Raw genomic sequence first — 24,198 nt, 5'->3', positions numbered from 1 at the left:
CATAAGAAAGGATCTGATCAAAAGATATGCCTTTTATAGATGTATAAGCCATAATACCGAAGATTGCATCAACCTGAAAAATAAGATCAAAGCTTTAATAAGAAGAGAATAATTGAAGAGGGTTGTAAAGCAACGAAGATAGGGCCAACCTAGAACGAATTACAAACAAGACCAAAAAGAACCCACCTAAGGTAGAAAATGAAGGTTAAAAAATGGAAGAAAAAAAGTTTGAAAAAATGAGTCAATTCAAAAAAAGGTTCAAACTGATAATAATAGGTCAATTTTGTAGGTGATTAATGTGATCACTGGAGGTAATTCTACCTCGACCAAAAAAAAGTTTAATCCAAGCATGGTCATGGCTATAGGCATCTTAACAAAGAGAGTACAAGATTGAAAAAACAAATCGATCTTATTCAACCTCGAAAGACTTGAAAAGAATCCAATAGCCGTAAGATGATACTCTAGTGATCATAGTCGTAGTATACAATTATGTAGTTAAAAGAATCCTATTTGATAATAGAAGCTCGACCGACATCATGTACTATGGCACTATGAAAAGATAAGAATTGATAAAGATCAGTTACAGTCGATCACCATAACATTATTAGGATTTGAGAATGAGTAGGTACCAATAAAAGAAACCATTAAGCTATCAATTTCATTGAGGATAGAACCAAAAACTATCACCTCAGTTATAAAATTTATGGTTGTCAACGTTCAATCAGCTTATAACATGATATTAGGCCAACTTAGCCAATTTGTTATGTGGCTCATAGACTTAGCTCCCCATCTGAAAGTAAAATTTCTAACATTCAATGGGGTTAAGAGGTTACGAAGACTAGTTCATGGCATGATAATGTTATATCACAACAATGAAATAGAGGACTAAGAAGCAGATCGGTAGTTTTACTGGAAAAAAAGCACTAAAAAAAGGTAAATGGTGGAACCAACAAGAAGTAAGAAACCAAGAGTGAGAACATAGAATGTAAAACCAACCTGACAAAAGTGCACTCTTAAGCCACTTCGAACTCTTAGGCTTTAATAAAAAAATATATTGTTATATTTTTTAAATTTTTTTAGGTAACTCCTAAGATGATTAAGCTCTTAAGTTAGCGTGAACAACTATATGTCATTTGGACTGAGCTAATACATTGGTCAAAATGTAGTATGAAATGAAAAATACATACCAATTTCACTACATATATATTCAACAAGTCATCAACAACTTACTGATCATCACATTGAGATTTGTTTTCATAGAAAATGGTCTTAACCTAACCTAATAAAAAAGAGATAATTGATTAAAGATTAGACTCAAATGAAAATTAACCTAAACCTGTCAAAGATCTCATAGCCATTTCATATTGGGATAGCATTCTTAAGAAATAGATGTAGATCAGAACCAAACTTTAACATATAGATCATTTAATTCAACTTTTGAGATATAATGCCAACCTATTCGCCTAGACACCATCCAATATGCCTAAAATTGATACCAAACATGCTAATCTTGAGGTAAAATTGGTTTGGCAAAAGAAAAAAACCTTTACCCTAAAAAAATAAAAGACCATCGAGGAGAAGGTTGACAGATTACTGTAAGCAAGCTTTATCAGAAAGGTCTTCTACTCTGAATGGATCGCAAACATAGTCATGGTCAAAAAGCACAACAAAAAATAAAATATGTGCATTGACTTTACCAACCTAAACAAATCATGCCTAAAAGATAGTTTTTCTCTTCCTAACATAGATTGGTTGATGGATAATAGTGTCGAGCATGGTCTTCTTAACTTTATGGATGCCTATTCTAGTTATAATCAAATTAAAATGGTAAAAGACAACAAGGAAAAGACAACCTTTATTACCAAAAAAAGCTTTTACTATTACAAGATGATGCCTTTCGAATTGAATAATATAAGGGCGACCTACCAAAGATTGGTAAACAAGGTGTTTAAAAACCAGATCAATCGTAATATAAAAGTATATGTGGACAACATGATAGTCAAAAGTAATAACTTGACCAAGCTCTTAGAAGAACTTAGAGAGATCTTTAACACCTTGAAAAAGTATAATATGAGGCTTAACCCAAGCAAATATGTCTTTGGGGTCATGGTGGGTAAGTTTCTTGGCTACATGATCAATAAAAAAGGGATAGAGGTGAACCTAAAATAGGTTCAAGTAATCTTAAACATGAAGGCATCAAACTTAATAAAAAAAATATAGAGGCTAATTGATAGAATAGCTCTCCTAAGCCAATTCATGTCCAAGTCAATAGTACGATGTCTGTCATTCTTCAAAATTCTCAGAAACATATCTGACTTTGGGTAGACCCTTGAGTGTCAAAAAGCTTTTGAAAAATTCAAAAAGTTCTTATCCTTTTCACCTATTTTGTCTAAGTCGAAGTCTGACAAAACCTTGTTCTTATACTTGGTCACCACAGACCAAGCCATCAGTTTGATTTTGGTTCAAAAGGAAGAAAGGAAGCAAAAACCAATGTATTTTACAAGTAAAGTATTAACAGGACCAAAAATTAACTACAGCGATATAGAAAAATTAGCTTACATGATTGTCACTTCAATAAAAAAAACTCATGCTATATTTTTAAGCCCATGTGATCCACTTATTGATTGATCAACCACTTAGATAAGTTTTACAGAAACTAGAAATGTTGGGGAAGTTAATCAAATGGGAAGTAGAGCTTAGTGAATTCGCCATGCACATCCTACCCAAGTCAACTTTGAAATCTCAAGTGCTAGCAGACTTCGTCATTAAGTTCACTTTAGTACATATTGAAAAATGACCCGAGAAAAAAAATCACAAATAAAGAAAATTGGAAGCTTTATGTTGATGGATCAGTAATGAACCACAACGAAAAAGCTGGCTTTATTTTAATTAGCTCAGAAAGACTACAATATCCATATGCCTTGAGATTTAAATTTAGGGTATCTAACAATAAAGTAGAATATAAGGCGTTGATAACTGGTTTAAGGTTGGCAACCGAGTTGAATATTCAACATATAACCATATTTAATGACTCTTAACTAGTGGTTGATCAAATAAATAAGGAGTTCAAAGCTTGGGAAGATGGAATTAAAAGAGATCTAGATAAAGCTCTAGCCCTAGTGGCTAGTTTCAATAAGGCTGGGGTAAAGAAAATACCAAGGTTATAAAATTTAGTGGTGGACTCTTTGTCTAAGTTAGCTTCAAGAATAATAACAAAAGCCTGAACCAAGTCTTAGTAGAAGAGCTAATATACAAAACCATTAAGGACAAGCTTGTAAGATAGATCACAAAAAAAGAAACATGGATGACATCGATCAATATCTATTTAATCACAAGGACACTACCAAAGATAGGATCCGAGCTAAAGCATTAATGAGGAAGGTTCTTTGATACACAATGATTAAAGAAAAACTATACAAAAAGTATTTTAGCTTGCCTTATCTAAGATATGTTGATGAGAAAGAGATAAACTATGTCTTGCGAGAAATCCATGAAGAAATATGTGGAAACCACCTCGAACCTCGATCATTAGCCTACAAAGTGCTTAGATAAGGCTATTATTGGCCCTTCATTAGAAGGGATGTGATTGAGCTAGTCAAGAGATGTGATAAATGTCAAAGATTTGCTCACGTGTAACATCTCCCCTTGATCAAGCTCACCCCTATCATCAGCTCATGGCCCTTTATGCAGTGGGAAATGAATGTCCTTAGATTATTCACCCTAGCCATAAGTTAGTGGAAAATTGTCTTAGTGGCAATAGACTACTTTACAAAATGGCTTGAACCAAGGCCTTAGCCACTTTAACAAACATTTAAGTTGATAAATTTGTATAGAAGAATATAGTTTGTAGATTTGGCTTACCTAGGTCCATAATAACGGATAATGGCAAACAATTTGAAAACCTGAGGTTCAAACCTTCACATCGACTTGAGATTCATATCGATCTTTTACCCTCAATCTAATTGATAGGCCAAGTGGCAAACAAAATAATATTAGAAGCCCTAAAAAAATGATTAGATACAACAAAGGAGAAATGGGCTAATAAACTACCAAGAGTGTTATTGGCTTTAAAGATGACCACTAAGGTACCAACAGGTGAAAACCTTATTTTACTTGACATTTGGAATAGAGGCCATGGTACTTGTTGAAATAAATCTTCCAAGCTCAAGGGTAGAATTAAGGTTAAAGAAGGAAATAAAAAAGCACTAACGGTTGACCTAAACCTTATCAAAGAGCAAAAAGATGGCCTTGACATGAATAGCGACTTATCAGCAAAATGTGTCTAACTATTATAACAAAAGGGCCTGACATAAGCAAATTAGGAAAAATGACATGATGTTTATAAAAGTTAATGCTTTAAGAGAGTAAATGATCGAGGTGGCAAGTTAGTCTCGACTTGGAAATGACCATATGTAGTTAAAGAAATCATCCATGCTATAGGATATAAATGGCAATGTCATCCCAAAGACATGGAATGTGAATGACTTGAAAGTCTATTATTAATAGCTCAGATTAAGCTAAGCTCACACTTGTATTTTTTACTCAAATGTAGAAATCAAATTATGATTACACTAAGTTTATTTCTAAATCGACCTAACAAGATTCGACTTGGAACTTGGATGGATTCTTAAATTAATTTAATTTGAGGTACTTTTAAGCTAAGTAGCTAAGTAAATCCTCAGCTTCCTTAACCGGGCTTAAAGTTTGAACTTGATTAGCCAAGTTAATCTATAGAGTCCATATTATCATGATTAACTAAGCTTGAACTTGACCGCGAATAAAGAAAAATAATAATGCAATTGAACTAAAATTTGAGCTGAACTGAACAAAATCTACATTTCATTGCTTATTGATCAATACAAAGTTCTCAGCAAAAATTCTTATATGAGGTCACCACAAAAACCAACCTTATACATTAACAATCTTAAAAAAAAAAATTTTACAAAAGTTACAAAAAATTAAAAAAAAAAAAAGGAATCATGTATCAACGACATCAACAACAATAGTGGCACCCTCATCAGTAGGAGTAATGATAATGACCTCAGCCTCCCTAACCTCTTCCCCTTCATGCTCGATCCCCAGAGTTACCTCGAGCTCTACATTTATGGCCTTACCGTCATTTTTCTCTTAATTTTCATTTTTTCCCCCTTCTTGGCCCAATTTGAAAAAGGCCTCAATCTAATATTATTGATATCAATATCAAATAGGTCAAGGTTAAAGTCAAAAAATTTAAAATAAACCTTATCCTTGGCCAGCTAAAAGGCACCAAGCATATTTTTTTAGAGAACTCCACCTTTAGCTGGAAGAATTCATTGGAAGCCTTAATCTCCTCAATAGTTTTTTTCTTCAAATTTTTTCTTTCTTTCTCCTTAGCATCCAACTCATACATCAACTTCATTATCTTAGCTTAAGCATTATTAAGCTTGAGCTTGGTCTGTTCCGTCATAGATTCAACCAAAGTTTTCTCAAGCATGACAGCCTTCAACTTTGTTGTCAGCTCATTTTTTTTATTCCTCTGTTTGACCTTTTTCTTATGAGATGCATGAGGCTGGACCTAACATTGCCCAGAACATGTAAACTTTTTTTATGCTCTTTAATCAGGACAACTATATCCTTATAAGCCTTGAAAATGTAGGCCATAATGAGATAGGCATGGTGGAGGGCCTGGCTAGTATTGTCTAAAGGTTGAGGTAAGAACTTCTATTAGACTACACGAAATAAACTTAGACATTTAAGTAAAATGAAGAACAATCAAAAAACTAAGCTGAAGTCAAATAGTACTTACTAAGAAGAGGGATCACAACCTTGCAAAACTTCATTGCCATATCAAGATTCATGGTGGGGTCATCGGTGGGAGCAAACTCCAACATCGTAAAGATCTTTTTTTATGTGGGCTTTAACACCCTAGCTTTGAGATTTTCTAAGGTAGAAGAGAAAACCTCTACATTTGGTTTTTGGTTAGAAGAGGTGCTTATGCTAAGAAGAGATCTTGGCTAGCCTTATACTTCATCTTTTGAACTGTCAATGAGTGTTGAACTAAGGGGTTGATGACTTTATCCCTTCCACAAAATAGGGCCCCAAGCTTAATCTTCTTTTGGCCCATTTTAGGCCTAGGTGCATGATGATATAAGATGAAGTTAAAGCTTACATTAGCAGACATCTCTGCAAGACCGAGCTAAAAGTTAGATAAAAACTAAGTTAAAATAAAATCCTATGAGGTTACCTTATACCTATCCCAGTACATTGTCTTATTTATTACTTTTGGGGAGGTTAACTTATAGGAATCAATGATGAGCTCCCTTCTATGAGTATACTTTAGTATTTTGTCTTGATCTAATAGATTTAGGACGAAAAGAGCCACTGGTGCATGCACAAAGATGTCGAGCCCATTTATTGATATCTCATGCCTTAACCTCGACAATGGTCTTGACTTTCAGCCCATCATTTTTATTTATTTTTTGTTTTTTGAGGTAAACGAAGAGCAACTTCCAATTTTTTATTCAACTTGGATAATCGACAAATAATTTTTTATTGGACTGAGATGTTATATAGTACCACCTATTATCGCTAGGGTTTTTTTTAAGAAAAAAATTTTTCAAAATAAAAGGAGAGTGGGAAGAATGTTTAGATATTGACAAAGAATAAAGAAACCTACTATGTATCATATAGAGTTGGAAGTGAGTTGAGTGATGGTTAAATTGTAAGAATTAAAAAATGAAATAAATAAAAAATGAGGTGGAAACCTTAAACCAACCACAAATGAATGCCAATATACATATAATTGATATGGCTACAGTCTATCAATGATCCAATCTGAGGAGTTCAACATTACTATGTTATACCCCTCTTTGAAAAAAAAAAAAGTTGTCTCTAAAGCGTAGACATGATGAACTAAACACATATTGTGACCATTTTTAGGATTAGCCCTACCTTTTAGTTTTTTCATCACACCTTTAGGGATTATACCGAGGTCACAAGGAGTATATATAGAAACCTCGATTATATCATCTTGTTGTATGGGATCCCCCTCCTCATCGTCACTTTTCTTAACTGGTGTGCTCCCTTTCTTTTGTCTTTTTTCGAAACCCTCCTCATCATTAGAGTTTTCATCGTTAGAAGACTCCGACTCTTGAGCACAAGTAAGATTTAAGGTTGAATCGTGGCTGAGAACAACTTGACTCTAAGGGAAGAATGACAAGGTGGAGACCCTTCAGGATAAGAAATAATCTCAACAAGAATTGACTAAAGTGGAATAAAAGTGACAATGAGAGCAATAATTATTGAGAGAGTAAAAACAGAAAAAAATTGATGAGACTAAGCCTCAAAAAGGGAACAGCAAAAGATGAAAGAAGGTTGGCCATAGAAGATGAACCGACTTGAGAGATGAAGAAATAATGTGGACTTTCTAGGTCAAAATCTATCTGAGCACATAGATCTTTTATATTCATGACCCATTCTTCTTTTGCTCGAGCATTGTCTTTGTTTTACTACTACCATTTCGAACATCGAATTGAACCAAAAGGGCATCCTTTGGCAATCACAACCTCTAATGACTAGTGGTATCAAGTCATCATTGTCCTACCTAAGCTTACCTCCTATAGGTTCTACCCTAAAACTCTCGACTTCTCTAGAACTTAAACTAGAAGACATAGTTGAGAATACATATTGAAGAAAGTGAAGAAAAGAATAACTTTAAGGTAAAAAAAGCTTTAAGATTGGAAAATTTAGATTGGATTAAGAGCAAAGAAAGCATAAGTGAAAAATAAAAGCCTCCACTACCCTTTATATAGCCATGTTACAGATCAGATGAATGACATAGACCATGTCATGTGTTAGGGTGAAGATGGAAAAACATTTTTTTATCTTTCCTCTTTAAATTTTCTCGCTCAAACTACCTCTCTCCTCATTTAATAAAGTCAAACTGGTCAAACTAGATAAACCTTAAGCTAGACCGGACATCTCTCTAGGGTAAACCAAATGCCTGATTCATCATTAGAGTTCAAAGTAAGGACTCGAATCCAAATTCTTAAAATAAAACACAAGTCCCACGTCGACCAGATAAAGTATAACACTAATCTCAAATCATCTCGAACAATTAGCATGTCGGTGACCTCCAACCTGGCTATGAACTCAACCCATGACATGCGCATAAGATTAGACCCACATAAGGTCGCCATGGCTCAAGGCTAGTTGTCCCCTAATATCGACCCCCTCTATGACATCAGTTTTGAAGAATTAAATTTCACATCATTCTCTTTTGCATACCTACCCAACATTGAGTGTGTTGATCATACATCTAGTAGTTTGATACTTAGACTATTTGATGGGAGGATAGAATGTTAGAGGCATTTAGTGGTCAAAAGAATATAGTGATCTTTTTTCTTATTTGAAGCCTTTAGACAATCGGGGTAATCTCGATATTTATGTCAACCTGACATGTTAGGTCGATCTGACACACCTAGTGCCACATCAACTCAACATTATCTTTATTATCCCCTAATGGTCCCCCATCGCTTATCTATAAATATAAAAGTCCAAGCAAACATTGAGGCAAGTCCAATCTACCTATATTTCTCCTTATTACTCTCCTTTCGACCTCATCTATTCTGACTTTTACGTCGAAATGCAAACGCGAGAAACACTTTTTGCTTTTGCCTCTAATTATCCTTATCTTTTATCTTTTTAGGAATACCTCGAGGTTTAAGCTCGACACAAATGCACATATAATTGCTTGAGTTTTATTTTCACTTCAACTTTGAGTTTGCTCATTTAAGTTCAACCAAATTCCAATTCTAAAAGCCTACCTTTCTTTTTTTACAAATGCGGCTAATTGTAGAGCCCATCTCCTTTCAACCTTAACTTTCACTTTAGCCAATTCTTGTTACCTCCCTTCAATCCTCAAACGAATTTAGATGTTGTTTTCCAAGGTTTCATTCCTTGCTCTTTTTCATAAATCAACTACTTTTAAGTTAATTTTTGGTGTAGAAAAAATCATGGAAAATATAAAAAAGAAAAATCATACCGATCAATGGTAGGCATTTCAAAAAAAAAAAAAAGAAGCTAGATTGGGTTTCTCTCTCTCTCTCTCTCTCTCTCTCTTCTTCTTCTTTTTTTTTTATTTTTCTCCCCCCGCTCCTTACCTAATTCCTTCTCTTCCTTTTCCTCTTTTTCATTTTCATTGTAATCCCATAACCCTTTTCATCTTTCTTTAATTTTTTTACTAGAAATAGTCACCAATGAACTATTTTTTGTCAAACTTTATTATTATTATTTATTATTATTATTTTGCATGTATTTATAATTATTTTAATATAAAAATAATAATTAATAAAATTAATAAAAATATCATAAAAATATTAAAATTAATATATATAATATTTCATATATTGTGATTATAGTTTTTTTGTTAAATTTGTATACTATATTTTGAACATTTTATTATTATTAATCATTTAATCAAATGTATGATTTTTAATTTATTGTAATTTATAAATTTTTTAAAAATATTTTAAAAAATAAACTAATTTAATTTTTTTTGTTATGTTTTTTTATATTTATATTTATCATGTTATTTTTTGAAATTTTATTTTATTATGATAATTTAATATGTAACTAAGTTTTATGTAATTCATTTAATATGTAATTTAATATCAGAATTGTAGTAATTTTCATAAAATGTCACATCTCAAATTTTCATCTAGTAAGGATATTTTTGTAATTTAATATGTGATTAACTTTAAATTATGTTAAAACTTAATATATAATTTAATAAAGGTATTATAATAAATTTCAAATAAAATCCCACATATCAAATTTTACAAAAGTAATGGTAAAGGAATTTTAGTAATTTAATATGTAGTTACTTTTATATCATTTTAAAATTTAATATGTAATTTAATAGGGATATTATTGTAATTTTTAAATAAAATGTCATATGTCAAATTTTTATTAAGTAATGACAAAGGTATTTTAGTAATTAAATATATAATTAATTTTATATTATGTTAAATTTAAAATATAATTTAATATGGGTATTATAATAATTTTTAAATAAAATGTCATATATTAATTTTTTACAAAATAATCAAAAGGATATTTTTATAATTATGATAAAAGATGCGTTATAGTAAATTAAAAAATGTCACATGTTAGGTTCTTATGGAGCAATTACAAGAGTATTTTTGTAATTTTAGTGGATAATTACTTAATAATTACAAGAATATTTTCATAATTATGATAAAAAGAGTATTATAATAATTTTTAAATAAAATATTATGTGTAAGCTTTTTATGAAGTAATCACAAAGATATTTATATAATTTTGTTACAAATTACTCTAAATGTAATTAAATAGATATTGAAAGTATTTTCATAATTTTAATAAAAATGCACAAAATATCACATGTCATCTTCTTATAAAGTAATCCCAAAAACATTAATGTAATTTTAGTGGAATTTATTTTAAAAATATTTATATGGATTTTAGTTATTCGTAACCTTTCATCATGAAATATCATAAATACCTCTAACAAAATAAATCATTTCCTTCTTGTCTTAGTTTCAATTTATCATTATCCTTGAAATATCACAAATATTTTTAACAAAATGAATAATTCTTTTCCTTGCTCCAAAAATGCCACATGTCGCGCAAGGAAAAGGTCTTAAACAAAATCTATAACTATATATAAAAATAACCTACCATTGAAATGACAAATTTACCTTTTAAATTTTTGACCAATTCCTTGACATGTGTCTTAAGAAACGATAATACCATGCTATGTAATTGACAAAAATATCTTTCTTTTGAATTTAAATTACTATATCTTCCTCATTTCTTAAATGATAAAAATATCTTCGTATAAATATCAAATTACTATAATGTCTTTATTCTTAAATGATAAAAATACCACTCTTATAAATATAAAATTACTATAATATCATTATGTCATAATTATAGAAATATCCATCATATTATATTAGATTAAAATTATTATAATATCCCTTCAACTATAATTATAAAAATTACCTACTATCATGATTGATCAAAATTATTATAATATTTTTTTATCCTAATTACAAAAATACCTTTTTCATCAAAATTGATCAAAATAATTATAATATTCTTTATTATAATTAGAAAATATCCTTATAATTAATTCATAAGAAGTTGGCACAAGTCATTTTATTTGAAAATTTATAATTATATAATAAAAATAAACCCATTTGGAAATGACAATTATACCCTTCAATTATTTGCTTGTTGCTTGACATGTGTAAAAATTTAATACAATGCCTTTCTTTTCATAATCAACTAAAATTTTATTGAAAATGATTATAAAACTCTTTTAATTACTTGACAATTGAATGCATGCGTCCAAATTTATTATAATACTTTTTTTATAATTAATTAAAATTATCATAATATTTCTCTTATTATAATTATTGAAATAGTCGAATATCATAATTGATAGAAGTTACTATAATTAATCATAATTACAAAAATACCTTCCACTTATTATTGATCAAAATTATTATAATACCCTTTTTACTATAATAAGATTATTAGTTTTTTTCTTTAAAAAAGTTTAGTTGAATGGGTGATGATATTAGTGGCTTTTGATTTTATGGGCAAATGAGTTTGAATTTGATAATTAATTAATATTGATAATAGATTAATATTATATCAATAAGTTAGATTATTATGTATATATTATTGAATTTAGATTTAATCCATATAATTTTTTAAAATAATCTCCCTTACTTAAGATAGAAACTAACATTTATCCAATTGTAATTGAGTGACAAACTTAGAGTATAAGTTTTTTTTAAAGATTTTTTTAAAAGATTATATTTTCTAAAAATAAAAAACATCAAAATACTAAAAAATAATTTTAAATTTATTATTAAATTAAAAAATTTGTATTTCATCAAAATAAAAAATTTTACAATCCCGGCGCGCCTGGGTAAGTTTTCTAGATCTATATATGTTAGACTATAATACTTATTTAATAAAAAATTTGAATTTATTTTTTTACATATTTCAAATAGATTAAACATATTAAAATTTAATTATTTTGTGCATAATATATGTAATTAATTGGCATTTTATATAATAAATTAAATCTAAATTTACTAACTCAACTTTATATTTCCAAACACAGCATTAACTGATAATAAAAGTGACGGCCGACAGAATTAGTAAAAACATCACTAGATCAAATCTACAATCTCGGATGTAAACCCACAGCCTATGTTACCAGTAGCATCCATTTCTACTTGTAGCATAAAAGAAAATTTTGCTACCTCACCAAAACTTACAAAATTCTGGAGCTAAGAAAATGCAACCCGTGCCAAGAGATGAGAATGTTGTAATCAAATTCGCCAATAGAACTTACGAGCGAAGTCCGTTCCTGTATTCTGAGAGTGTTCAAGAAACATCAGAGCTCCAAATGCATTTCAAAACAGTAGCTAGCTCAGCAGCACAAATTGCAGTCAGAAATGATTAAGTTTAAAATCCAGCGTATTTAAGGAAAAATGTACAAATTCGCCTTCTTCTATTGTCCCTTGTTAAATAACAAGAAAATCGAGGGCTGCGGGAGAACAGGCCCCAGTTCTATTCCTCTTTCACATTCTTTATTTAAAACATAAATTTAAAAACATAAAATAAAAAAAAAAATCCTCCAACGTTGAATCCCAAAAAAATGAACAGTCCTGTTGCTGGCATTGCCAACACCACCTAAATTATTTTAGCAACTATCCAAGAGACAAAGAAAGGTATGTAAGGATTTAATTAGGCTGCAGATTCCTTAGCAATCTTATCTGCCTTAGCAATGACTTCCTCAATCCCCCCAACCATGTAAAACGATTGCTCTGGAAGGTCATCATACTTTCCATCCAACACTCCCTGTTAAAATCAAGATTATGAAGAATGCTATCAATACCAGACAATTTAAATGCTGACTCAACAAATGACTAGAAAAATGCACATAGCCAGAAGGCTAATCAGATAGATTTTCTTATCAATGAATTCTCATAAAATAATGGCTCTGAACATGTAATAGAGAAACTTAAAGCAAATTCACATGCCATAGTGCAGCTTCATAATATCTATCTAAACCACAAGTTGACATGTGTAGCCCACAACCAAGAAATTAGCATTATCCCGCTACCAGGGTTAGCAATATGGATCACATTGCACCATTATGCTCTATTTTAAGACAATGTTATCAGTGTATCACTCACATTGTTAGAAACAATGACGTGGGCAATTCATACAACATCTGCTGATGCATTCAGAGAACATTTTAAATGCCATTCTTATTTTAATAATAAAGGATATCATACCATGGATCCACCTATTATAAGAAATTAATCACTTGCTCATACATGCCATAACGCACTATGATACAATCATAAAATAGATGAAAGCTGATCAGAGAGAAAATTGTACCTGAAAGCTGGCAATGCTCTCCTTCAACTCCACATACTTGCCAGGGGCACCTGTGAAAACTTCAGCCACATGGAAAGGCTGGCTCAAGAACCTTTGGATTTTACGAGCACGAGCAACAGTTAACTTATCATCTTCACTAAGCTCATCCATTCCCAAAATGGCAATAATATCTTGCAGGTTCTTGTAGTTTTGGAGAACCTTTTGCACACCACGAGCAGTATTATAGTGTTCCTCACCCAAAATATGAGGAGAAAGCATACGAGATGTAGAATCCAAAGGATCCACAGCAGGGTAAATACCAAGCTCAGAGATCTGATAAAAGAGAAAGCAAGTGTTGAGCAGAATCCAGCAAGTAATCATAAAGTAGATCAGATACAGAACTCAACAGCTACATATAGATGCGTATAATACCTGCCGGGATAACACAGTTGTAGCATCCAAGTGAGCAAAGGTTGTCGCAGGAGCTGGATCTGTCAAGTCATCAGCAGGCACATAAATGGCTTGCACAGAAGTGATAGAACCTTTCTTGGTGGTGGTAATACGCTCTTGAAGAGCTCCAAGATCAGTAGCCAAAGTTGGTTGGTAACCGACAGCAGAAGGTATACGACCAAGCAAAGCAGAAACTTCTGAGTTTGCCTGAAGGAAAAAAAGGAAAAAACAAAATTCATACCATCATCCATCAGCAACATGCAACATATACTGTAGAGTGTTTCAAAAGCTTACACAATAAGCCATCTTACTTGAGTAAAACGGAATATGTTGTCAATAAAGAGAAGAACATCCTGCCCTTCAGCATCACGGAAGTGTTCAGCCACAGTCAAACCAGTAAGGCCAACACGGGCACGAGCACCAGGGGGCTCATTCATTTGACCATAGACAAGAGCACACTTGCTGTCAGCCTGTAATGCCAGCAAAACAAAAAGCCACAAGCATAAGATATAAAAAAAAAATGGAAATGTGGACAAGACAAATAATATACATGGTATTTACCTGCTTGTCACCTAGCTTAATGACACCACTCTCAATCATTTCCCTGTACAAGTCATTACCCTCTCTAGTACGTTCTCCAACACCGGCAAACACTGAGAAACCACCTAAGTACAGAAACAAGTAACATAAGAAAATAAACAAAGTAAAAAGTGGAAAAAGCCACAAATATAATGTAAAACCAACCATGAGCTTTAGCAACATTGTTGATAAGCTCCATAATAAGAACTGTCTTCCCCACACCAGCACCACCAAAAAGCCCAATCTTGCCTCCTCTTTGATATGGTGCAAGGAGGTCAACAACCTGTAAAATAAAGCAAGAGAATAAAGTTTTGGACCTAACTAACATACTCTAATCAAGGTTAAGACAACACAGTGTATGAATCAAAGTTCATCCTGATACAACATAGCATCTTTCAAAAGTAAGGGGAAAAAAAAAGAACAGCATAGCATCAAAGACATTTATAATTCTAAGCAATAATTAGTACCTTAATACCAGTGACAAGGATCTGTTGTTCAGTAGCTTGATCAACAAAAGCTGGTGCTTCTCTGTGAATGGGCAAGAAGTGATCTGTTTCTGTTAAACATTAATCTCAGTAAGTTAGACTTTTGCATTACTTCACTACAAAGTAAACTGCTCAAATGATTAAAAAGCTGGGAAATCTCGTACTGAGTTCGCCTTTCTCATCAATAGGCTCTCCAATAACATTTATGATACGACCAAGAGTAGCTCTACCAACAGGCACCTGAGGAAAACAAACAAAAATGACTTAGAAGTTCACAAAACTCAAACACAAAAGTATTATTCGCAAGACAAATACAAAATAGTAAAAGGCCCATAAAAATTATGAGTAAAATAGAAGAAACTCAAAAAAAAAAAAAAGAGAAAATGACAAGCACCATAAACCAGGAAGAAACCTCAAGTACCTGAGTATAATACCCAAATCATAGGTGACACACATCAAAGCAAAAATCCTTTATCAATTCAAAGGGCAACATCAGCTAAAGCATAAATGAATATCATTTGGGTAAATTTGTTCAAAAGGACTTCCCACTTGGGTAGCTGACAAAATGAGGAATATGCAATCCATTTTAATTAGATGCCCAATAGTTTCTAAAACGAAATTCACTTTAAAAGGACCAAAAATTCTCACTTATTCCAGATCAGATTCCGATATAACAAAACTCAGATCTAAAATTCTAATCAGATAACTATCTTCACTTCACTTAATCTTCAAGTTTCTAGCTCCCAAACACCAAAAAAAAAAAAAAAAAGCAAAACAGAAGACATTCCGATAAAACTCATAATTTCCAATAAAAAAAATTTTAAAAAGAAGAGAATCCTTACAGTTATAGGAGATCCGGTGTTGAGCACGGGCTGCCCTCTAACAAGTCCCTCCGTTCCATCCATGGCAATGGTCCTAACCATCTTTTCACCCAAGTGCTGTGCCACTTCAAGAACAAGCCGGATCGAGTGGTCTATCACTTCAAGCGCCGTCAATATCGGAGGCAAACCCTCATCGAATCTCACATCGACAACGGCACCAATCACTTGACAAACCTGGCCGATGGCTCCTGCTCCCGTGAACTCATCGGTGATCTTGCCTCTACCGCCATTCTTAACGGGAGGAAGCTGAGAGTGAGAAGGAGAAGCGGCTGCAGCAGCAGATGTGGCGTACTCGGCATCGCGTGAGAAAAAGTAGGCGCAAGGAAAAGAGCGGCGCGTGGAGAATGGTGAAGGCAGACGAGGGTTAGAATTTGAAGATTTGGACAGAGATCGGCGAGAAGTTGAGCGGAGGAGAAAAGAGAGGACCCGACGTGTAGCCATTGTTAGCGCTTCCAGAGAGAGGCTAGGGTTTGATGAGAAGAGATTTTCTGGAAGTGATACAAGCTTGTAGAGTTAATTCTTATAGGGCCAAGAGGAGTCGTGGGACTTTTTTTACTGTTTTACTGTGTGGAATATTATTTTTTTTTTTCTTAACAATAGTTTGGGCGGAAGAAAGTAAAATTCTGTTAGGAATATTATTTTTCTCAATGTGATTTTCAATTTTCATTCGTGAAACGTAATTCTTTCACCGTTTTTAAAATTGTTGATAATGTCAATAAAAAAAAAGTCCAAAAAAAACCTTTTATCTTAATGAGTTTTTTTTTTTTTTTTTAATTCTTTACGAAATGAAAATTTTATTGCACTTTTGCTCTCTACGTAATAAATTAAGACTTAATCTAACATGTATAAAAATGTTGAAGTCTCAATATTTGAGATCTAGGATCACATTAAAAAAATTATTTTATACAAAATAAAAATTAATTTAATTAACATAGTTTATTTTTAAATTGAATTTTTATACATTATAATTCTATAAATCTCATATAATTGGATCACAAAAGTCCACGTTCTAGCATTATATGATTTTTTTGGTTGAAATGATTTACCAATACAAATTTTTTTAGTCCAAAACCCAAATTTATTATTCTTCATAATCTTCTTCATTTTCATACTTTTTTAAATAAGAGATTAGATCTATTCCTGGGTTAGGATAGTTTTTTATGATAGTTATCCTATGGCCATCTGTTTGAATGAAAATTCTTGGATAATTAAGATGAGTAGTTTCATACAACAGGTATTTGGCATACTGCATCATTGTAATTCCTGCTTAAAATTAATATTAATGGGATTTTGAGAATTTTTTAATGATAGTATGTAGTTGTTTTGGATTTTCGATAGAGTCCAATTGTTGTTCAATAAGAGGACTATTTGGCATACTGCATCATTGTAATTCATGTTTAAAATTGATATTAATGGCATTTTGAGAATTTTTTAATGACAGTATCCAATTGTTTTGGATTTTCGATAGAGTCCAATTGTTATTCAATAAGAGGACTAGAGATTAATTTTCTCATTTTCCAAATCTGATAAGGAATTATAAATCTTTCTTGTTGAAAGATTCCTAAAAGACTAGTAATCTTGAAATGAATATAAAAGAAATACTAATCATGTTTTACAAAATCAGTAAATTTGGACTTTATGAAAGTAGGAAAACATTTAAGATGATTGAATGAAAAATCTTGTACAACAACTTGACCAAAAATTCCTAGTTCGATACTTATTATATCGAAAGGATCATTATCAAATTTGATTTTGGGAAAAGTTTCTCCTTTTTCTGGTGTTTCTAAATATGAAGAAAAATAGTATTCTTTGAATTTTTCTTTCTAACAGTTTTTCTATTTCTAGAGTAATAGAATGATTGATTCGTAGAAATATATTTCTTTTGGTAAGAATATTGGTAAAAATATTACTGCTTTTTCAAATAATAAAACTTTTTTTGGTTTTACTATTTTAGGAGAATTTTTGAATAAAAAATATTCACAAAGTTCAAGGAAATTGTTTATTTCCTTTAAACTGTATTGGACTGTATTAGTTTTCTTCTAATGCAAAGAAATTTGCATCTTCTTGTTTTAGCAGATTTATTGAACAAAGATTTTTGAAAACTAATTCATGAAAATAAGCTTGATTTTTGGTTTGGTTAACTAAAAATTCAGCTAATTTGGTCATCCTTTTTCTAAATTGAGATTTATTTTCTATAAAATGGGATTTTCAAATATTATTAAGAAGATTGTAAGTTTCTGAATTAAGACCAGGGTTATAGAAATCTTTTATTTCTGTACCAGACATGTTTAAAAGTGTCAACAAGTTTTCTATTTGTTTGACAATTTGAGAATATAAAACAGTAGTCCATTGGTTAGGATCCTGAGCAAATTAGGAAAAGTTTTGCTACTAGAGAATTGGTCATACTATAGGTTGATGAAATTGATAGTAAGGCCTTTAAGGAATATTTTGGATTACATATCCTTTGGGCAGATAGACAAATGGGGTAAATCTTTGGTTAGGATTTTGAGAAGAGGAAGAAGAAGATGTAACCTTTTTTGTTTGCTTCTTCTGAATGGTTCACCATTCTCTTTTGTACTTGAGAGACTTTTTACCTCTATCCATTAGGTCTACTGAGAAAATTTGCAAGAATATTTTTATTATTGTTAATAAATTCAATATTAAAATTGTATTGACATAAAAAATTATACTATCTAATTAAGATGAGGCATCAAAAACATCCTCTGTTACTAACTCAGTAACAAATTCAAGAGAAAAACAAATGAATTCTTTAAGAAATGTCATAGGAAAAACCCATTCTTTTTCTAATGAAAAACTAAAAAAAATTGCAAATCATCAAAAAAAGATTATATTTATCAAACAAGTTTTTTCAAAACCTTTCAACCTTGGATGAAAAGGCATATTGAAAAAGTCAATGGAGATATAATTGCTAATGATTTTAAACAAGGATCAATAGAAATCTGACTATTTATGAAAGAAAAAATCAATAAGTTTTTAATTAAATATCCAAAAGTTAAATATATTCATATAGGAGTTATTATGATAACCATAAAACCTTTTTTTATTTCAAGAAAAGATATTCATATTTTAGTAGTTTTAATGGTTAAAAGATTTTCTTTCAAACCCAGTGAACTCTATAATTGGAGGAATTCAATCCAATTTAGTTACAGGAGCTATTTAGTTTAAAATAAGTCTAAATTATTTTATTTCTATTTATGACTCTTTAATTGACGAATGTCTTAAATCACGAATCGAACAAAAAATTCTGATTTAAAAGAAATAGCTCATGATTTGTCCATAAATTAGACTGTTATTTATGAATTAACAAATGTCACTTCTACATATATCAAATAGATAGACCCAAAAATCATTGAAATCTTTGAACCAAAATCTTTTAATTTAGAAATTAAACCAAGATTAATGGATCTTAGAGATTTATCAGTCCCAATAAGATGGCTATTAAAAGATATATTTGAAGAAAGACCTGTAAAAAATATAGTCAATTCTTTAGAATTCTTTGCTTCTGGAAATAATTTATGTTTTAAAAACTTGAAGCTAGTAGTTCTAAATCTAACCTAGATTTAGTCTTACCCTCATCTAGTCCTTCATTTTCTAATCAAGAAGAAGATATAAAAAGTCTATCTAGCAATCAATCCTTTACTACCCTATACAGACATTCATTCTCTGGATTCCAAAGGAATAATAGCACGAACAATGCTTATATTCCTATTTTTCCAAGTGATAACCAATCACAACCTTTAGTCTACAATACAGTAAACTTTGTATTAAATTTCATAACTTCTGTAAACTACAAAAGAGAAGAAACAAAAAGTTTAAATATCATTACTCAAGTAAAACTTGGGCATAATGATGTTATTACATTTTCAAAAAATCAACCAAAAAGTTTTTATAATTATGTTAATGGAGAATTTTTTTTTCAAAAATATAAACCTTATTCTCAACTTATTTTACTTGATGCTAGAGCAATAATCTCTAGCTATCGTAGTAATGCTCTTCTATTAAACAAATGGCAACATATGAAACATCTTATAGCCATAATAGGAATTGATTGTAAAGAAACCATCATTGGTTTTAAAAGCAAAAAATATTCCTATTTATTTCGATATCAAAAAAATTATAATACCAAAAATTATATGTTTTCCACATATGCATGGAGATATGTTGTTAGGAAATAATTTTCTTTATAATTATTTACCTTTCAGCCTAACTTTAGAAAAAGTCACATTGACTTTAGATAAACAACCTATAGAAATTCCTTTGATAAAAAATCACAAGCATATTTGTGATAAAAAAATTTCAACCTAAAGCTAACAAAGTTGAGGTACAAACAATCAGTGAAAAACATTAGTTATTTAAAATTCTTTCTAAAAATTTTAGTGAAGAACCATTAAAATTATGGTCTTCGATTTTTAACTTTACAAACTATTGATTCAAACAGAATCATAAGAGTCAAACCCATGATTTATACCAAATAGGATATATAAAAGTTTGAAATTCAAATTTCTGATCTATTACAAAAAGAAAATCTAATTGAACCAAAAAATAGTCCACATTCCAGTCCTACTTTCATGGTAAGAAACCATGCTGAACAAAAACATAGTAAAGCCAGAATGGTAATCAACTATAAAAGGCTTAACCAAAATCTTGTTTTCGATGGATATTTTATTCCTTGAAAAGATGTTTTAATAAATTTAGCAAAAAATACTAAATATTTTAGCAAATTTGATTGTAAATCAAGTTTTTGGCAAATCATGCTTTCAAAAGAGTAAAAAATTCTTGACTATTTTTAGTGCTCTTTAGGGCCAATATCAATCGACAGTAATGCCATTTAATCTTTGTAATGCACCTTAAATTTTTCAAAGATGAATGGGCACAATTTTTGGACAACACAAAAAATATTGTTGTGTCTATATTGATGAATTAAAATTGGTGAAAAATTATAACGAAAGACTTTTCATGAAAAAATACAAATGTCTTTTGTTAAAGTGTGTGTTAAATGTTATGAAAACAAAACATAAATTTAATGAATTGATTTTATCATAATAGCGATAAATGATGTGATATTTTTTAATATTAAAATTGGCATTTTTAATAATTTTAAATATTATTAATTTTTTTCATTAAAATTTTATTTTAATTTTATGTAATATTTTTAATAAAAACTTTACTTACTAAAAGTAAAAAACTTTATCAAACTCATCCCTCCTCTCATGTATAAAGAAGAATATCTTTGATTGGTAAAATTTTAGCCTTCAAAAGTTGAATAATCTCTTAGCATGATTGATCGAAGTGTTTTTTTATAAAATAGTGATGATTATTGTAAACTACTGTAATCTTTTTATGAAATAGATGACAGTTTTTATAAACAACCATCATTTTTTTTATGGAATAGATTATGATTGTTATAACAACTCTTATCTTTAACCCAATCATGCACATGCTACATTTTTTATAGAATAGATGGCGGTTGTTATAAACAAACCTCATATTTTATGCAATAAATAATGATTTTTATAAACAACCATTATCTTTTATAGCAACTATTACCATATTTTCACTCGTCAAATATCTTAGACCCTTTGTTTTGATACATTTGAACTTTCTTTTATTTTGAATGGAACTTTGAAGTCATTTTTACAAATTGATATATATTTTTTAATGTTATATAAATATATAAATTAATTTAATTAAATTGCTTGAAGGTTAAATAAATAAATATGTTATGAAAATGTTAAATAAATTAGTTATTTATGTGTTAATAAATATATAATGAAAGTGTTAAATAACTGATTTTATAAATATCGGGTGTTATTTATGTGTCATCAAAAGCAATATAGTAAAAAATTCATTAAGTAATTTTAGATTCCATGAACCAAATACATAAATATTATATTTTTTAAGATTAACAAAATATAGGAATAGTCAATTCCCTTTAATTGATAACTTTTCCCTGGAATCACTTTGTTATCTCAAATCTAAGAATCCACAAACCGAATACCCCTTAAATATAAAAAACATCTTTTAACTAAAATTAAATAATGATTCAAGGTCATATTGTTGCTTAAGTGGAAATAAAAATTCAAGAGGGGATGAATTGGATTATCTCTAAATTCTTTCCCAAAAATAAATTTTAAATAAAAACAAAATGAAAAATTGAAAATATAAGAGATATATGAAATTAAAGCACAAATAAACAATAATGAAAATAAAGGAGTAAGAGTAAAAGAGTCAATCATAAGGATTTATAAAAAGTCTGATCTTTCTTTAAAAGCACTTACATCTTATCCCTTAGTGTTCCTAGCCAAGCTTCAAATCCACTAGTGAAAAATATTCTTATGCAAAATACAATCTTGATTTTATCAAGGTTAAGACAACAACCTCTATCCTTTTATAAGATTATATCCAATCTTTTATAAAGCTCTCAAGATGATACCTTATCTATTGACTCACTAAGTTCCCTTTGAATATAAAAACTTTTGCAAATTATAAAAACCTTTATTATATGGGTGTTTGATAAATTTAAGAACAAAGATGAAGAGATTATACAATAAGAATTTTGGCATGAGTAACACAAGGATCGAATTTTTGCTCTTTGAATGCTCTAGAAATGGTAAATATTGACTTGAGATTATTTGGATGTAATTTCTTGATCTTAAATGTGTTGGTGGCTTCATTTTATGTGGGTTTTTTTTTTTTTTATTTCTAGCTATTGTAAGTCACTTAAATTGAGAAAAAGCTGTTATTTTCTTTAGTTTTAGGCTAAATTTGAACTTCCTGTGGAAATGGGGGATCAACGATCTTTCCATATTCTACCAAATTAAGAAAAAAGCCATTAGAAATAAGAGGAAAGATCATAGCTTAAAAAATAAGAGAAGATCATTTTGATTTAAAGGGATCAATCCTTATGCTTAAAAAACATAATATGAGCTTTTAAAAGTGAGGAGGTCGATTTTTACATAGTGGGATTGATCCTTGCTTCCCAAAATTGCATATTTTGATATTTTGTTACTAAGGAAAAATGGTTTATTTTTCTTAAACATATTTTTTACAAATAATATTCATTTAAACGAATGAACCGTTAAGAAAAATTGAAGTTCAATGATATTAATAATTTTTCAAGAATTGATTCAAAAATAATGTCAAGTAAAAATTACTAAATGAATAAGTTTGAAAATAATAAATTTAACTTAATATTTTGTTATATCAAAATCTTAGATCAATTCAAAACTAATAATCTCCCGTTTTTGATATGACAAAACTTAAGATAAATTTGCTTTGAAAAGCTCCCTTTAATCAATTATGAATTTTGAATATCAATATGAAAAAGTTCCTTTTATTTTTAATACAACTTTTCAATATAAGCTCCCCTTAAATATAAGTACAATTTTCAATTTTGAATCAATTAAACTAAGACCATTTTTCACAATGTTCACCACATTTCTAACATAAGTATACCTAGCAAATCCATCACATTCTTAACACAATATTAAATAATCATTTGACAAGTAAATTTGTCTATTAAAATATCTCTTTTACTTTTTGTCATAGCAAAATAAAGAAAGGTCAACTTAAAACATAGGATAATTTCAAGAGCGTATATATGGCTAAGCACATGTAATTCCATAAAGAGCGGATAATTCAAGCATAAAAAAATCCATGTATTCAAGTGTAATAAATACAATGAATTTCAAATACATATATTCAAGCATAAGAATATAAATATTTCGATGTATCCATGCAAACATTTTAGCACATTAGTCATAAGATTATGGCATGATTATTATGAGTAAAGATATATATGAATAATATATGTACTATTCATATTCATGTTTTTCATAAAACGTGCTTAGAATTTAAAGTGTCAATATCATGTAAACATATATTCAAGCATATATATTCAAGCTCATACCAATAGTTAAAGAAATGGTATATCATAAATAAATCATTTTAATTTAAGCAAAATTGTATTCTAAGATATTTTTCTTTTTTTATAAAAGAAGAAGTGATATATTTAAGGCACACAATTTTGCATGAATGGTATAAGCTATGATCTATATCTTGGATATGTACATTTATATCAGACATAAACCTATATTTTTGCATGATAATCATAACTCATTAGTATAAAAGTCTAGCTTTCAGCAAGCAATGCATCTCAAACATATATGGAAGATTCTAAAATATATTTCAATAATTTCAACTGACAAAAAACAATTTTCCATAAGCATATCCTATCCAAGAACCATAGCTTACATATATAATAAAGCATGAGTACTTATAAGCAATAAGATTCCTTTATCATGTTATAACAAAAATTATACAAGCATGATTTTCCAAACATGATGACGACATAT

The 24,198-nt window shown here is 29.8% G+C and overlaps 1 protein-coding gene across 1 annotated transcript; it reads right to left on the bottom strand.

Moving 5' to 3' along the window:
- Positions 1-12,485: 12,485 nt before the first annotated feature.
- LOC111287607 (ATP synthase subunit beta, mitochondrial) lies at positions 12,486-16,313 on the bottom strand. Its single transcript, XM_022878260.2, has 9 exons — positions 15,785-16,313; positions 15,107-15,182; positions 14,925-15,013; positions 14,623-14,740; positions 14,440-14,543; positions 14,190-14,348; positions 13,861-14,085; positions 13,450-13,761; positions 12,486-12,903 (listed from the first exon to the last, which is right to left on the bottom strand). Exons 1-9 carry the CDS (start codon positions 16,262-16,264, stop codon positions 12,790-12,792), a joined length of 1,677 nt encoding a protein of 558 aa, XP_022733995.1. The 5' UTR covers positions 16,265-16,313; the 3' UTR covers positions 12,486-12,789.
- Between the last annotated feature and the right edge of the window lie 7,885 nt (positions 16,314-24,198).

This window comes from Durio zibethinus, chromosome 4, assembly GCF_047325235.1.
Source record: "Durio zibethinus cultivar Kanyao isolate XHJ-2024 chromosome 4, ASM4732523v1, whole genome shotgun sequence".
In the NCBI taxonomy this organism is placed as follows: domain Eukaryota; kingdom Viridiplantae; phylum Streptophyta; class Magnoliopsida; order Malvales; family Malvaceae; genus Durio; species Durio zibethinus.
Note: the sequence above shows the minus strand (reverse complement) of the source record. Positions and strands in the feature narration are given on the sequence as shown.